Source organism: Pseudophryne corroboree, chromosome 6, assembly GCF_028390025.1.
Source record: "Pseudophryne corroboree isolate aPseCor3 chromosome 6, aPseCor3.hap2, whole genome shotgun sequence".
In the NCBI taxonomy this organism is placed as follows: domain Eukaryota; kingdom Metazoa; phylum Chordata; class Amphibia; order Anura; family Myobatrachidae; genus Pseudophryne; species Pseudophryne corroboree.
The window spans coordinates 724,878,053-724,896,162 of record NC_086449.1 but is presented as its reverse complement, the minus strand read 5'-3'; the positions used below and the strand labels follow the sequence as shown (position 1 = coordinate 724,896,162).

The following is an 18,110-nucleotide window of genomic DNA, read 5'->3' as shown; positions in this document are numbered from 1 at the left end:
AGCTGCTCCGGTAGAGGGAGCTTACCAGCAGCTCTTGTCTTCATCAGGGTGGCGAGGGGAGACAGCGACACACGAGGAGGAGGTGGAAGGCGCCAAACATGCGTATGGGTGCCCAGGAACCGGCCACCCCACATCCCGCCGGGATGGAGGACGTTGACGCGCGGCTGCTGCTGGAGTCACTCAAGCAAAATGAGAACAGGGAGGTGAGCACTGCTGACCCTGCGTTGGGTGATTGGACCAGCGGATCTAGCCCTGGATCCGCTGTCCAATCACATCTGCCCCTGTCAATGCGGCACTTAGACTAGTGCCGCATTGTCGACTTTTTTCAATGAGCTTTTACAGCCCAGTGCTTGTTTTTTTTACTTGTAAGAGATATACCCTAATCCAAAGGTTCCCAAACGCGGTCCTCAAGGCACCCCAACAGTCCAGGTTTTAGCTATATCCACAACATAACAGATGGTTAGATCAAATTGACTAGGGTGCTAATTAAGTCACTTGTGGCCAGGCATGGAAACATTTAAAACCAGGACCGTTGGGGTGCCTTGAGGACCGAGTTTGGAATCCTCTGCCCTAATCTAACAGAAGAGGGCAGCTCCTTAGTAAGAAATACCTGTATATAGGTAGAAGTTTAGTCAGCTGCCTGCATCAGTATAAGGTCTAAGAAACTGCATGTGTTAGAAGGAAAATAATGATTTGCTAAGCAATTTTTCTCCAATATAGACCTAAATGGACATGAATCCCTAAATACAAAATACAAAATGTAATTATGAATGCCTTATTGCTCATGTAATGACTGTTTGCCATGATTATTGTGATCAGGGTATTATCAGATCAGATAGCGGGCCATGCCAAAGACAGTATGACAAGTCCACAGAACGAAATGTGCCTCGTAGATCTCATGCACAGAAAACGTGGAAACTGTTAACATTCCTGAGGATTTGGTCAGCATTGTGGGGGAATTTATAAATATCACGCTGATCTCTGATATACTGTAAACACTGTCATGTTCTCTGCATCACACAGTCACTAAGGGGCATTTGCATTGAAAACCGCAGAAGTGCCGTGATGTGTTTCTTAGTGGGAATAAACATTTTGGAAATTATTATCCCGTAGTTTCTGCATAATTTTAGAAAATTACACAGCTTCACAAATATACCAATAAGAAAGATATATTATTCAGACAAATCTCTCCAGTTCATCCTGTTAGATCACTAATTCACTTCACGGATGGGTTTAGTTATTAGTGTACAAGCACCGCCTACGGCTCACACATACACAATGGGGGCAGGCTTGGACTGGCCCACAGGGGTACAGGGGAAACCACCGGTGGGCCCCATTGCCTGGGGGCCCACCTCCTGCTCTAAAGGGGGGTACTCACGGGAGAGATGTGTGCTGAGCGATCTTAACACAGACCGCTCAGCACACATCTCTCTCCCCGCTCAGCACAGCGCGATGTGCTGAGCGAGGGGGAAAGCCGACGGGGAGCCGCTCACTTCACACAACGGTGAAGTGAGCGACTCGCTAGATTGAGCCTGCATGCAAGCTCAATCTAGCACCGGCGATAGCGATGCGCGGGGCCGCGCATCGCTATCGCTGGGGGGCATACACACGGCAGATCCGTGCTTAAAATCTAAGCAATCTAGCAAGATTGCTTAGATTTTAAGCACGGATCTCTCCGTGTGTACCCCCCTTAAGGATCAGGTTCCAGACTGTGCACTTGAATTATACATTATACATATGTTACCTTATACTGGACTATGGTGTATTTTCTACAGTGCATTGCTGTTATTAATCTGTTATTAATCTGGTACATTATCATGCATGCAGCAGCTTAATATACTGTATATATTTATGAAGGGGCCCAGACGTTGCACTCTCTAATGGTTAGTCAAACCAATGAGGTGGCTGGCCACACCCCCTCTGCAGACTGGCCACACCGCTAACATGGGCCCCTACCACTGCATTCTCCCCGGTGGGCCCTGCATGCCCCAGTCCGACACTGAATGGGGGTAATTCCAAGTTGATCGCAGCAGGAAATGTTTTAGCAGTTGGGCAAAACCATGTGCACTGCAGGGGAGGCAGATATAACGTGCAGAGAGAGTTAGATTTGGGTGTGGTGAGTTCAATCTGCAATCTAAATTGCAATGTAAAAATAAAGCAGCCAGTATTTACCCTGCACAGAAACAAAATAACCCACCCAAATCTAACTCTCTCTGCACATGTTATATCTGCCCCCCCTGCAGTGCACATGGTTTTGCCCAACTGCTAAAACATTTCCTGCTGCGATCAACTTGGAATTACCCCCAATGAGCACTGTCTGCTTAACATTAGCAACACGCTGATGCGATTGGGTGCAGACTGCGGCGCCGGAGAGGAATGTATGTGCAGGCCGTCTCTAGTGGGTGCAGAGTCGCTAAAAACTGTCATTTATTGGGGGTGAAAATTTGCAAACAAAATGAATTTATTGTAATTAGTATCAGTGAACACAAACATCTCGCACTGTAACATTTCACAGGGTTCCCTTGCTTGATATTCTATTTGACTTATTTATGAAATTTACAAAAGGGATGCTGTGATTTCTATAGATGTTTGCTAAAATCTTAGTAGAGATGAACGGTACTTGCTCTTGCACCCTGGTGGCACCCTGTCGACCTTTTGACCCTGATGACCTAATGCACGTTTACCATTAGTGGTAGACCTATTGAGTCAGTGTAGACCTTTTTAGTGTAGAGATCTATAGTCCAGATACTGGGGTCAGTAATGAACTTACAGATCGGGGAATGGAACACAATAAGGAGCATTCAAACATATGCATGTCTGTGCATATATATCACATGTGTATATACACATACAATTAATGGGATGTAGTTGGCCGGAATCCCGACACCTGTCAGAATGCCGATGCCAGAATCAGGCATCCTGAATGTTAGTATGTCAGGGAGGGTGAGCGCATACTTACCTACATTTTATTTCTCCTCTCCGGGAGAAGCCCGGAGAGGAGACGCTGCAGGTGTCTTCGGGGGGCGGGGCCGGACTGTGACATCACTAAGCCCCGCCCCCGCATCGGGAAATGCAGCGATTCGCGGGTCCGCGGGAAGGGGGCGGGGCTAAAATTATGCGATTTGCGTCATTTTAACCCCTTCTCCACCCGACGGACCCGACGGAGGTTATCTCTCCATCCTGCTCGCATCACTAGGGTGCGAGCAGGATGCAGGAGACCTGCCCACTCTTCCGGGGGTGCAGGGGCTACCCCAAAAAACGGGAGCCTCCCGCAGCTTCCGGGAGAGTAGGTAAGTATGGGTTAGCGTTAGAATGTCGGGATTATTGTGGTCAGGATGCCGCTGTTAGTATTCTGCCTGCTGGCATCCCATACCCTACTGCAATCAAATATCCCCACCAGACCCCATATCTCCTATATAATAGCCTAGCTCTGTGACTTTGTGCCTGTGTGTATAACGCTGGGCGTGGCTAGGAGCTCTCACTGGGTTAGTGGCAGGTCTATCACTCCCAGTCCACAGCTGATTGGGCGAGAAACGCCCTCCTACACAGGTTACATCCAATGGGAGGCTCTGCCCTTTGCCTGCTGTGTTTTCACAGAGCAGGATTAGCAATGGGACTGATGGAGCTGCAGCTCCAGCCCCACACCCCAAAATAGTCCCACTGCATCTGCAGCATCATACCCTCCAACAATTTACACATAAAAATTGATACAAATTCGAAAAGGGGGCGTGGCCACGGGTACAGCTGCGTGGCCATGCCCCTTTTCCTATACTTTCAATGGAAGCTTGGAGAGTCAATAATCGGTACAGACCATAAAAAAAAGGTACTGTACCTGCCAAAAAGGTCCAGCTGGAGGGTATGCACTATGCATCTGCAGCAAGTCTCTGCGCTGTAGATAGGGAAAAACATCCTTTTACTGCAGCGTCCTATGTCCTACTGCCAGTCCACCTGCCCCCTCCAGCATCAACAATCCCCACTCCCTTGCGCTGCGTCCACCGGCATAGATGTGTATGAAAGCGTCGCAGCAGAAGGCTTTCATAGCCCTCCCTGCGCCGCATACTCTCTAAGCCCCGGAGCCTCCTCTGCGTGTGATGTCACAGAAGTGCCTCCCCACCACGGTCACGCCCAGATCCCCAGAGGTCTTGACTCCGTAACACAGCACCTGGCCTGCCGGCCTGGAAGCCCCGAGATGGCTAATGAAACGGATAGAGTGGGTGATATCGCGGAGGGTAATGTCTGGACGCTGAATCAATGTAAAAGATGACAGTGCTGTGCAGTGCAGTGGGTGTGCAGTCTGGGCCGGTGCTAGGGTGTTCGGCACCCCCCTGCAAACTATAAATTGGCAACCTCGCATACTTTACAAAGGCACAGCGCACATAATACCCCCTGTAGTAGAGACACTTACACATGTATCGCCCCCTGTACCAGAGACGCTTACACATGTAATGCCCCCTGTACCAGTGACGCTTACACATGTAACACCCCCCTGTAGCAGTGACGCTTACACACGTAACGGCCCCTGTACCAGTGATGCTTACACACGTAACGCATCCTGTACCAGTGACACTTACACATGTAACGCCTCCCCGTACCAGTGACGCTCACACGCGTAATGCCCCCTGTAGCAGTGATGCTTACACACGTAACGCCCTCTGTACCAGTGCAGCTTAGACACGTAACGCCCCTGTATCTGTGCCGCTTAGACATGTAACGGCCCCTGCACCAGTGATGCTTACACACATAACGCCCCCTGTACCAGTGATGCTTACACACGTAACGCCCCCCTGTACCAGTGATGCTTACACACGTAACGCCCCCTGTACCAGTTCCGCTTACACAAGTAACACCCTTTGTAGCAGTGACGCTTACACACGTAACGTCCCCTGTAGCAGTGACGCTTACACACATAACGCCCCCCGTAGCAGTGATGCTTACACCCGTAACGCCCTCTGTACCAGTGCCGCTTAGACACGTAATGCCCTCTGTACCAGTGATGCTTAGACACGTAACGCCCCTGTATCTGTGCCGCTTAGACACGTAACGCCCCCTGTAGCAGTGCCACTTAGACACGTAATGCCCCCTGTACCAGTGATACTTACACACGTAACGCCCCCTCTGTACCAGTGATGCGTACACGTGTAACGCACCCTAAACTACAGCTTCCAGCAGCCCTTAGCGCCAAAGCATTCCGGCCCTTAGGCCTGCTGGGAGCTGTAGATTATTGAGTGCATCTTCTTCCCCTGTAATGCGGGGCGTTGGGACAACCGGCACTAACAATAGTGACTGGCTGCTGTGGGAGTCTCCAGGACAGCCACTGCCAAAGGGAGGACAGCACCTTAGCTGCTGACAGGAGAAGCAGGATAAGTATTACCCGCCCCTCCCGCACTCACAGTACCTTCGGGCCCCATCCGCGGCACCCCCACACACCCTTCCAGCACCCTCCCCCATCCGCAGCAACCCCGCACCACCGTATTCGCCCCTCCCCCACCCGGGGGCACCCCCGCAACTGCTCCTCCCCACCCGCGGTGGCTCCGGACCCCCACCTGCGGCACCACCACACCAGCCCCTCCCCCACCTGCAGCACCACCACAACCGCCCCTCCCGCGGCACCCCCGGATCCCACCCGCGTCTTCCCCGCACCTGCCACTCCCCCAACCAAAGCACCTACTAGGTGATTCATCAGGCCCTGCATGTGCTGATTACCCCATTGCAAGGGGCTTTGACCCCTTAACCATCGCACGCCCTTTGTGCATGCAATATTTCACACAATTATGAGGTAATACTCCATATAATAAAAATATTGCACGCCACAAGGGTGTGCAAGGGTTAAGGGGGTGTATCCCCTTACGACGGTGTGAAGAGCGCCCGTAGGGCGCGATGAATCACCTAGTGGCAAATGCAGGATATCTCAAGGGGGGTTTCAAATGCAGTCCACAATCTCCAACTCTATGGAGCACTGGACCTAGTGCGGAAGTCGGGGGGTAGGGGGGGGGGGGGTTTTGGCAGAAAAACCTAGTAAAGACCCTGGACATTAATGTAAACATTGGTCTTTTTGTACACTGGATACTGTATGGAATACAGTATTCCTATTTGACACTATAGATGGTCTACTATAGTATAGGTTGAATCAAACATTTAAATAATATAAAATAAATGGCCAGGAAAAGGTTAAACATACTATAATAAATAATTACACAAACATAATAGAACCTGAGATGGTGGTGGTAGGGGGAATGGGGAGGAGGGGGGGTTTGCAGGTTAGGTGGCGCCAGGCTGAAGCTTGCCTATGGTTCGGAGAGATCTTGCACCAGCCCTGCCTATAGCACCTCAGCTCTCTAGTGTGCTCCATCTTGAAGGAGGCAAAAAAAATGTTTTGAATATGGTAATTTTTACTTTGCTATGACATAAGAGAAAGACCAGCACAGTGCGTGTGCCATGCAAGGCAGGTGTAGGATTGATAGACTTGCAGTAGGATTACGTTACACACTTTCCAATAAATTTCATTTTTAATCCAAAAATATTGCATTCCAAATACATTTGCCTGGGACGCTGTTATGTGATCGGCGGTCAGGAGGTCACAATTCCGACACCGGGATCCCGGCATCAGAAAATCCCGCTGATCAGCATGTTGACCAACAAGCACTATTCACACTCGGGGGTGTCCACGACACCTCTAGAGTGGAAATAGACCCTGGGGTGAGCGCTGCGAGCCACTGAGCCTGCTGTGTGGCGAGCAAAGCAAGCCCACAAGAGGCTTTGCTGCGCTCGCCCCCCGCCGGCCATGTAACAGCCGGGATCCCGCCATCGCTCCTGACCGCCGGTCACACATACCCAACCCCATTTGCTTAGCTACATTTAATTGCATTGGATAGACTGTCCCTTTCTTTATCAAGTAAACTATTGTGTTTAACCAACTATACACTCAAATGGCACCCACTGTAATGCTCATAATGTGGATGATGAAGTCTGTGCACAAACTAAAGTGTATTTTCCAGAATTCCAATGTCATACGCACCTCAGTCACATCTCCAGTTGTGACTGAGAAACATACAGTAGCTGGGTGTCCTCACATAGGGAAACTTCAGTGTAGATAGCATTGTGCATGCAGAGTTGGGTGGAAGCCTAAATATCACAGTTATCAGATGTAACTTGCACCACGGATTTGGCTGGTGCTAGTGCCCCGCACAGGGATGGACTGGGGTCCGAATTTGGCCCTGGCATGTGCGTGCACCTTCGTGCCAGGGGTCACGCGCGCCGTGCACGGCCGCGCGTGGGCACTTAAGTGAGAAGCATGCTTCGAGTCAGGGGGGCGTGGATTCGTGGCACAGTCCCGTTTCCATGAAGATGGGCGGGGGCAGGGGCATGCTGCGAGTCATGGGGGTTGAAGGGGAGGTGGGGGAGCAGCCAGAGCAGAGAGCCAGAAACTGCGTGCTGCCTTCCCGGCTCTCTGCCTGACAGGACCGGCCCACAAAGCCATCAGCCCTTCTGGCATTTGCTAGAAGTGCCAGATGGGCAGTCCGGCCCTGGCCCCGCTGCAGAGTTGCACCCAACTGCGGTAACAACAGAATACGGTTCCAAACCCGACGGTTGGGATTCCGGTGCACGAGATACCAGTACCAGACTCCCGACACATGATGAAATGCCGATCCCGAAAGGGGACAGGACACCGACACCGGAATCCCGAGGGTAAGTACTTCGCCAGGAATGGGGGGGGGTAGGTTTAGGATACTTAGGGTTAGAGGGCGCGGGTGGGTGGAAGGTTAGGTTTAGGGTGCTTGAAGGTTAGGTTAGGTGGTAGCCAGGGAGGTTAGGGTTGGGCTGTGAGGGAAGGGGAGGGGGTTTAAGGTTAGGCACCTAAAACAGAGGGGTAGGGTATGGTTAGAGTACTTACCACCCCTTGTTGGGATTACGACTGTCAGGATCCCGCTGTCGGTCTCCTGACCACCGGCATCCCAACAGCTGGCATTTCATACCCAACCCAACAATCAGAGGAGGATTTTCCACAATGTAACCTAGGCACCTGCTTAGGGCCCATCAGATCCCAAGGGGCTCCATAAAGATATCCTGGCTGCCCAAAACATTCCCAGAGGAGCATTGCGTGACTACTGCATGATGACATCACATGGACTTGCCCACACTCTCAAAGTCCATTTGATGTTTTCTGATAGGATAAAAAATGTTTGGACACACAAAATGGTTTCATCCACTCTATGTGGGCAGTCAGTTTACTCTATATGTGACACAGGTATTAAGCCTACTTCCAAAAAATGTAGAGCCTGATTCAGATTTGTACGCAATGCTGATGTTCATGCATCTAAGCATTTATCGGTAGACTGTGCACACGCCAATATACTTTACCGATGCCACCTGCAATCAGCAGCAAAAATATAGTACTATGGATTGTTTGAGGGAGGAAGGTCCCAAACCAGTATCTTGCCTAGGGCCCCATAAGGTATAAATCCACCTCTGGCAACAATGATTGACTTACATCCAATGTGTTACAGGTACCTGGTTTGGGTATCCCTGTCACCTATGTGCACTGACAGCCAGCTTAGCGCTTCTCCATCTGCTAGTGTGAGTTAGTTCTCTATACCACTTTCATTTTGCAGCTGCTTGTATAGCTGTGATTTTATTTGAACTGCTTAAGATGAAAGTCTACTTCAAATCGATTAAAACACTTTCCATTTAACTAACTGCTGTTCTTTCAGTTCCCCGTTAAATAGAACCTGTCAGCTACAACTAACTGCACATTCACGAAATATCCAAATATACAAAGCCAAACTTAAAATATTAGATACCTCCTGGACTCATTGGAAAGTAGACAAATATTTTGCAACCTGGTTTCCCCAGCTACCTCCCCAGTGTCAGCAAATGCCAGTGGTGGTAAAGATATGGAAATGTGAAGACTCATCTCTCCACCCTCTTAATTGCACCTACAATTCAGGAGAAGCGGTGGTCACTCATGGCTGACCAATCAGCTGCCTGACATAGCAGGAGATGTAAGAAGAGGTGGTAAGAGCCAAATGCGCTATAACCAGCACTATTTGACACTTACACTGAACCTCAGTATGTATGGAAGAAGATAACATAGAGAAAATCACTTTACATTATCTGCAAACATCTAACGATTTTATGGTGGTGGAAAATCATTTAGCAGCTGTGCCTCCAGTAGATTTGCCCCCAGTAGCTGTGCCTCCAGCAACTGTGCCCCCAGTAGCTGTGCCCCCTGTAGTAGTGCCCCATTGATCTGCCCCCCAGTAGCTGTTCCCCCTGTAGTAGTGCCCCAGTATGTGCCCCCTGTAGTTGTGCCCCCTGTAGATTTGCCCCAGTAGCTGTGCCCCCAGTAGTAGTGCCCCCAATTGATTTGCCCCCAGTAGCTGTTCCCCCTGAAGCAGTGCCCCCAGTGTGTGCCCCCTGTAGTTGTTCCCCTAGTAGTTGTGCCCTCTGTAGATTTGCCCCCAGTAGCAGTGCCCCCTGTAGCAGTGCCCCCAGTAGCTGTGCCCCCAGTTGATTTACCCCCAGTAGCTGTTCCCCCATAACAGTGCCCTCTGTAGTAGTGCCCCCAGTATGTGCCTTTGTAGTTGTGCCCCTAGTAGTTGTGCCCCCTGTAGTAGCGCCGCTTGCAAACAAGAAAAACAAACAAAAAACAATACTCACCAGCCCCGCTCCTGCTTCCAGACCGCTGCTGTCTCTGGCCGCTGCCGGCTCCTCTCTATGGGAGAAACGTCATGACGTCTCTCCCATAGCAGCGCCGCACTGACACTAGGAGTCAATTATGACCTCTAACCAGAGCCGGCGCTACCCGCTCAGCATCTCCTGCAAAGCAGGGAGGCTCCCTGTTGAAAAGGCGCTCTCTCCGCTCTGCTGTTGCTGCCGGATTCAGGTTACTGTCGGCGGCAAAACCTGCTGTCAGACCACGCTTCCCTGCTCTACGACGCCGCCGACACCGAGTTGGACGTGCTGGATGGCTACCGGAGTAAAGCGCTGCCGCTCTGCGGACTGTGGCCATGGCGGCGGCTGCGGGACGCGCAGTGTGCGGCGGTGCCAGTGCGGGGGGCAGACGCTTGCTGCGTAATGGGAGAACAACAATGGCCCCTGCACTGAGCTTGCTGCGGGCCTGGGTGACAGAATGTCCATCTCGCTGCTCCGTGTACTGTGCAGAGGGTCCCGCAGTCCGGTCGAGGTACAGTAAGTTGTGCTGCTGTGGGTACATGCCGGTGCTAATATCAGGGCCTGCGTCATGTGCCACACACCCCCTTACAGATCTGTGCCCCCAGTACAGGAGTCCGTGTGGCAGCTGCAGCCATCATTCCACCAACTCTCCCTGTTACATAATTTTGCACTGCCTCACGCCCCCTCCCCTGCTCCCTCCATAGTAACGGGTCTTTTTCATGTAATAACTTATATACTAGTCATTCATTTTATTTTTATATGGTTCCTAAATGTAAGTAGTTTTATCTGTTTTGTGTATTTATGTAATTAATTTGTGCACCGTTAGCAATGTACAGTGATGCTAGCCACATGCTGCCATACCACAGATGATGACTGTCTCATATTGTGTTTTGGTCCCCAAAATCAAAGTGATTCTTGATATGCTTCTGCCAAACTCGATACCACCATGTTGTATGCTTTTGGAATATGACTGGTATGTGTGCGTGGTCTACAGTGGCTTCAGACGTTTTGTGGCCACTTGGCCTAGGTTGTAGTTTCCAACCTAGCACAAATGCCCTCTTATACCAAGGAGCAGGTGCAGGTGGGATGTGCAGGGAACTGGTGCAGTGAATCGCTTTATTGTGGTCCTGCCCTCCCAGTGCTGAAGGCCACGATTGGTGTAGCAGATGATAGGGCCACTATGGCCCTATTCATCGCAATCTTTTTCATCAAGATCCCGTACCACTCCCTTTACTGTGGTAGTACTGGCATCTGGCTAACCTACTCTCTCAGGAGCCCAAGAGACCTAAAATTTTGCGAGAGTAGTTAAGTATGGCTTGGCTGCTGCACAGACAGATCATGTGCGACTGCAAGGCTATACAAAGTGTGACAGTTTAAAAAAATCTTTGGTGTCTCTTTGCTCATTTCAAGCACTGGGCGGAAAAACACTGAGGGGCAGATGTATTAACCTGGAGAAGGCATGGGCGGAAAAACACTGAGGGGCAGATGTATTAACCTGGAGAAGGCATAAGGAAGTGATAAACCAGTGATAAGTGCAAGGTGATAAACGCACCAGCCAATCAGCTCCAATATGCAAATTGACAGTTAGGAGTTGATTGGCTGGCGGGTTTATCACCTTGCACTCATCACTGGTTTATCACTTCCTTATGCCTTCTCCAGGTTAATACATCTGCCCCTATGCTCTTAACTAACAGCTGGTACAGTACGCATTATTACCTCACCTTACTGCTTATCGGAAAGAGGAGGTAGTATATAAATAGCTGTGGGCCAGGGACTGTCACTGTGACATTCAAACCTTGTTGCATAATTAACCAAGACAGTAACCTGCAGCTCTCTCCCATCCCGAGATCTGCTTACCTCTCGGCTGCCTCCAGTGTACTCTCTGGCGATCTGTGTGAAGGAGAGCAGCAGTGACTGGCCAGGAACCTCACCTCCAATCCCTGCCATGCTCTGCCCCCATACCGCTGCCGGGGAGAAGAGTGGGCTGCACCATTAGAAACAGGTGTCCCGTCCGGTTGCTAGGGACGCCCAGCTAGTGGGCCTGTGACAGGGGAGCCAGTTCCTGAGGCGGCCGCATTAGTTACACATCGGGTACACAACCCCACCCAAACTTTTTACTTGGTGAAAGCAGCCTGCCCAGCCGTGATGATGTGTCTTTTGCCTGGCAGAAGCAGAGTGGTGATAGCACAGGGGCTGGTGTGTAAGGTACTGCTGTGGGCATTATGTGTAAGGTGCGCTATTACTGTGGGATTTATAAAATATTTACACACACACATATATGAACTATTTACAAACTTACACACATATATGTGTATGTGTGTATATGTATATATATATATATGTGTATATATATATATATATATGTATATATATATATATGTGTATGTGTATATATATATATATATATATATATATATATACAAACACGCATTTATTACGAATGGGAGGGAGGGCGCCCATTTATTTTTGCAGGAGGGCGCCGAACACCCTAGCACCGGCCCTGCCTCTAACGTCAGTCAGCGACTACGGCTGCAGCGGGCGCCCACACAGCATACGGCGCCTGCTGCAACTGGGGAGAGGGGGTCAGGAATAGCGGCTCTTGCCACGGCGGCGGCGGTGCCCCGGGCAAAAAGCCTGCTTGCCCTTGACAAGAGACGCTACTGTATATTCCATATGTAATTTATTATTATTTAAAAAGAATCAAATGTGTTTTGGTGTGTGTTTTATTTTTTGGCGAGAGGTTAGAAAAAAAAACTGGCAGTGAGGATGGCTAACGGACTAAAAATAGTAAAATCTTTTTAAAAAGTGTTTTATTGTACTGTAATAGTTTATGTTGTTTTCCCTATGTCATGGTGCAAAGCTAAATGCTGATGTGTTAAAGTTTTGCGTGTGAAGGATTTCTATCATAGGGGGTCATTCCGAGTTGTTCGCTCGCAAGCTGCTTTTAGCAGCTTTGCACACGCTAAGCCGCCGCCTACTGGGAGTGAATCTTAGCTTATCAAAATTGCGAACGAAAGATTCGCAATATTGCGAAAATACTTCTCTGTGCAGTTTCTGAGTAGCTCGAGACTTACTCGGCATCTGCGATCAGTTCAGTGCTTGTCGTTCCTGGTTTGACGTCACAAACACACCCAGCGTTCGCCCAGACACTCCTCCGTTTCTCCAGCCACTCCCGCGTTTTTCCCAGAAACGGTAGCGTTTTTTCACACACTCCCATAAAACGGCCAGTTTCCGCCCAGAAACACCCACTTCCTGTCAATCACATTACGATCACCAGAACGAAGAAAAAACCTCGTAATGCCGTGAGTAAATTTCCTAACTGCATAGCAAATTTACTTGGCGCAGTCGCAGTGCGAACATTGCGCATGCGCAATAAGCGGAAAATCGCTGCGATGTGAAGAAATTTACCGAGTGAACAACTCGGAATGACCCCCATTGTTCGGGTACAGCGCTGCATCCCAGATGGTACCTGTATTTGCCTTGCAGCAGCCTGGAGAGCCACTGGAGAGCTGATTGGTGTGTCCTCAGAACTTGCCCATCACTCAGTTTCCTTGTCCTGGCCCCCTCTTCATGACATTGATAAAGCTGAATATTTATCTTATATAAAACCCTTTATGAGGTCTAAGAACACTGTACGCTATTTACGTATGAAGTACCGTAAGGGTACGCTCGTTGCGTAACAATCGCTTAGCCGTAGTCGAGACGCTCAAGCGTCACGTTCGCTCACGGCCAAGAGATCACAGGCAGGCACGCTATTGGCTGCTGACTAACGTAATGATTCGCTATAGCGTAGCGGACGCTCGGGACCACGAGGAGATCACCAGCGGCGCTGACGCTAACAATGTTAAACCTTTGTATCTAAACCATAAACAGTATAATATGCAGTAAAACCTTAGTGTAGAAATAGGGTGTAGATGCAACCTAGTGTAACCTTATTAACTCAAATGCTGTTCGAGCGCCACCGACACTCTGAGAATACTAAACACTATAAGAAATACACAGATACCTGGGCTTAGGGTCCAACGCCTAATAAATATATATTATGAATGATATACTTGCAAAAGAATTTAACACAATACAAGTCATACACTACAATATAACATAGACTACCTAACCAGATAACTATACTGGAAATACAATACAATACAATTACGTTTTAAGGGAAAATAAGAGAGAAAGAGGAGAAGATGAGAGAGAGAGAGAGAAATTGGCCCACAATAACAGTAAGAACAATATGGTTGCGGAGAAAAACTTACGCACAAAGGAAACGATCGCATGCGCCTCTGGACATCCAGCTCCCGATTTTCAGCAATGATAACCGTTGAAGAGTGAGAGCTGGATGTGATCGGCTTGTCTATTTATGCCCCACACACAATACAATTCAATGGTCCCTACAATCTCATTGTTCATTGGACACAGGAATTCCTCCTCGCATTATAACAAAAGGTCATAGGTTGATTCATACAGGTGGGCCGTGACTATTTCCAACAGCTCAGGTTGGAGGGAAACTGGGTTTCCCGCCGCATGGATAAGTAAGTGCAAATACAGTAAATGTTCATAAACTTCTTATGTCCATAACTATTCGCACGAGCGATTAATCTGCTTCAAACCAACACCGGAATATTGCTAATTAAATACTCTTCCGATGGGTACTAAACACCACTGTATTACTCCTGTCTGACCCTCCGTATCAAACAAAGAGGGATTTCTCTGTTCACGAACATTCTATATTAACCAAACTTTCAGAATCTATCAAAGGGACCATGATCTACAAAATACATTATATAGTGAAAATATGTAACGATTGAGTCGCACGCTACGATCACATAAACTCTACCGTAAATACGCATACCGTGTGCCTGCGGGTGCCCGCGACTGTGAGTATGCGCACGTACGGGAGAGCGTACGCATGCGCAGCACGGACCTGTGTGAGGTGCAAATATGGTAGTGTGCATAGAGATATTTTTCTGACTTTGACAGTCCACCCTTTGGCAGTCAACAATAACTGCCACCTTCTAAAACATTTCAAAAAGAGAAAAATATATGTCAGGGGTTAATACATTTACATGGTTGGGTTGGGTAGGGGAGGAGAGGAGAAGGTAGGAAAAGGGTATGACCTAGTGAGATAGCAGAAGCATGTGTGTATGAATCCGTGCTTGGGGGTCATGTATCATCGTGCCGTACGTGTTTTAAATCAAGCTTCGAGGTATTGCGAAGTATACATTTGAATTCCTTCTTATCCCGTGGTACGGGTCTGTGGATGGGCTGTCAAACTTTACCGAGCTCTTTTCGGCTTTGGTTGTAACAAAATGGGGGAGCACATTTTAGTTGATGATACATGAATGGGGGAGATATGTGATTGCTGATATCTGTGCCTGTATTCCCTATCGACTATGTGTGTCATTACCTGAGGGTTGTAGAAATGAAGAAAAGACATAATTACGGTAAATGCGGTGGTATTCTATGTCAGGTAAATGTACATTCGTCGATTGAGGTCTTGTTTGGTGTCTGTTGAATGCAGTCTTCTTTGTGCTTTTGCCCATAAGGTGCGAGCAAAAGCTGTCAATGTCCATAGATTTACAAAAGTGTTGGGCTATCGTAATTTTAAAATTTCTAGGGAAACTGGGGATCCATGGCATAGTTCATCAAAAATCTGTGTATCAGGTTGTCAAAACTTCTTCTTTAATCCATCTGTTGTCTGTATATCGGCTCATCAAATTCCTCGTCCAAGTGGGTCTTTTTACCTTGGAGAAAACGGAAAAACAGGTGAAAGAAACGGACCGTAGAAATCGCATTTTCATCACATCATTGTTTCTACATTTGGGTCATAAATCAAATCCATTGGAATTACAGTTTCCTCACTCCTTAAACTCATCACCCTGGTACGACGATTGCACTTCATTAAAGCCTGACCGCATCTAAATATCAAACCAATTGATATGACAACACCTAAGATACATAGGAGAAACTTCCCAACATCCATTATGACTCCTTGAGCCCAGTCTCCTAAACCAGAGAACCAATTTCGTGGGTTCAACCATGACACCCAACCAGTCAGCTCATTACCTACTGCAGCAAGAGTGAGATTGTGTCTCCTGCGAAATTCCCACTTCAGTTGGAGAATATCGTCCATCTTTTGGTCTATGACCTCGACCGGGTCCTCGGTGCTATTCGTAATATATGTGCAACATTTCACACCGTATTGTGTTGCCAGTGTGACACAATATCCGCCTGTCACTGCTGTGAGGTAATTAAGAACCATTCTATGCTGTACCAGTTCTGTTTTATAAGCCTGAAGTTCTCTTCCAGTATGGTGGATTCATGGATCATGTCAGAGGCCGGATGCTCTGTTCTTTCTATCAGGTGCCGTTTAACTACGTGCTCGTAATGGGTGTGAGTATAAGGAGTTTGGGCAACACGGTGTATGTCTTTCATTTTGTCATGTGATACAGTCATTACTTCAGGCAGTACTTTTCCAATATAACACAATCCTTCAGAGTTTGGGGCAAGCCACTTATACGCCTTTCTCCCGCATATGAAATATGCATCATCGGGGAGAACATATGGGACGGAGTAGGACATAACCATATTACACACCTTCCATGTGAAATCTCCTAACCCTAATTCTTCCATCTGCTTAGTACACGTATCAGGTTGTATGATATGTGCACAGTATCCTGGTGATACCTCTCCAACTCTCGTAATCCTATTTCCTAAGGTATACCTATATCGGAAAGATTTTCCTCTACTGGCTATGTGGCGTATAAGCTCTGTATCTGTAGGCATTCTATCTGCTCTATGCGAAAAGGTCATGGTTTGATTACTCCATGACACTTCCCAATTTCCCGGCTTTCGGGGATTGGAGATGTTAAAACATAATAGGGACCTATCCACATGGTATTGGTGGAGCTTCAAACTAGGAGGGCTGGAGATATTAAACCTCCTGTCCACCGGTCTCCCACCACTTAACTCGAGTACCTCCCCTAACGTTAAAGGAAATGGTACTAGCCCTGATTTGCTATGACCTTGAGGTACTTGAGAGCATACCCAACAATCTGTTTTATTTAACACACTACCCACTAAGGAGTGATAGTCACTCAATGGATGCCGGTCCATATGGATATTAAAACTGGATTGGCATTTCTTTATGCACCCATCCTCAATGACATTGTTACAGAGCCGACAGATACAGTTTTCTTCAGCTAACAATCCTTCACAATTCCTTCTATGGTCAATGCTATCGGATCGTTTTCAGATACTCGCCTTTACTTGTTGATTAAGTTGTTCTTGGAAAACTACGCCTCCATCTTTATCATCAGAACCCATTCCAGAACCTCTCTCGACCTCCATGGTACTCTCGCCGGAACAGACTGCTCTGGTCAACATCATGCTCAACAGGAAAATCCGGATCACAGTCTCTTGGGGCAAGTCCATCTTGTAGGAGGAAACGGAGAAGAATGAGAAGGGGAAAAAAATAATTTGAGGGAGAGGGGATGGGAAGTTGGAGAAAAACAATAAAAGGGAACAGGGGATCGACAACTGCTTTTGGTCTTGTGATTTTCAATGCTCAGGTGCCGCCTCAATCCTCCTGGAACAGACACTCCAGTGATACAACCTCTACCGTCTGTTCCTTATCACGGGACCTCTCTGGATCAGCAACCTTCTTACAGTGGGACGAATGAACCCAAGTCTCTCTCTCAGCAACCTTCAATGCTGTAGTGCTAGTCAATAAGACCTGGTATGGTCCTTCCCATCTGTCAATAAGGCAACCTGAGCGTAGAAAATTCCGTATCATTACATAATCCCCAGGTTCAATGTCATGACAATTACTATCTGGTAAATCAGGAATCACTAACTTCAGATTATCATTTTGATTCCTTAACTGTTTACTCATGTTAATCAAGTATTTTACACTCACTTCATTGTTACACTTCAAATCATCCTGAGGGTTAATCATAACATGCGGTTGTCGACCAAACAAGATTTCAAAGGGAGACAGATTAAGAGGGGACCTGGGAGTGGTTCTGATGCTGTACAGTACAATGGGTAAAGCTTCTGGCCATGTCAATCCTGTCTCTGTCATCACTTTACTCAGTTTATTTTTAATAGTGCTGTTCACTCTTTCCACTTTCGCACTCGCCTGTGGACGGTATGGAGTGTGCAGCTTGCTATCAATTCCCATCAATTTACACATTCCTTGAAAGACATCACCTGTAAAATGGGTACCCCTATCACTTTCGATAATTCTAGGGATACCATATCTACATACAAATTCCTGCACAATTTTCTTAGCAGTAAACATAGCGGTATTTGTGGCCGCCGGAAATGCTTCGACCCAATTTGAGAAAACATCTATACAAACAAGTACATATTTCAAATTTCGACAAGGGGGTAATTGAATAAAGTCAATCTGTATTACCTGGAAAGGGCCGCCGGCA

The 18,110-nt window shown here is 47.9% G+C and overlaps 1 protein-coding gene across 1 annotated transcript in view; it reads right to left on the bottom strand.

The window, feature by feature from the left end:
- LOC134935614 (protein S100-A1-like) overlaps positions 1-11,634 on the bottom strand; it is a 56,753-nt gene extending 45,119 nt beyond the window's left edge. The window contains exon 1 of the mRNA XM_063930555.1: positions 11,530-11,634. Within this exon, the coding sequence (XP_063786625.1) occupies positions 11,530-11,619 (90 nt within the window). The 5' untranslated portion in view covers positions 11,620-11,634. The remainder of the gene's footprint in view (positions 1-11,529) is intronic.
- Between the last annotated feature and the right edge of the window lie 6,476 nt (positions 11,635-18,110).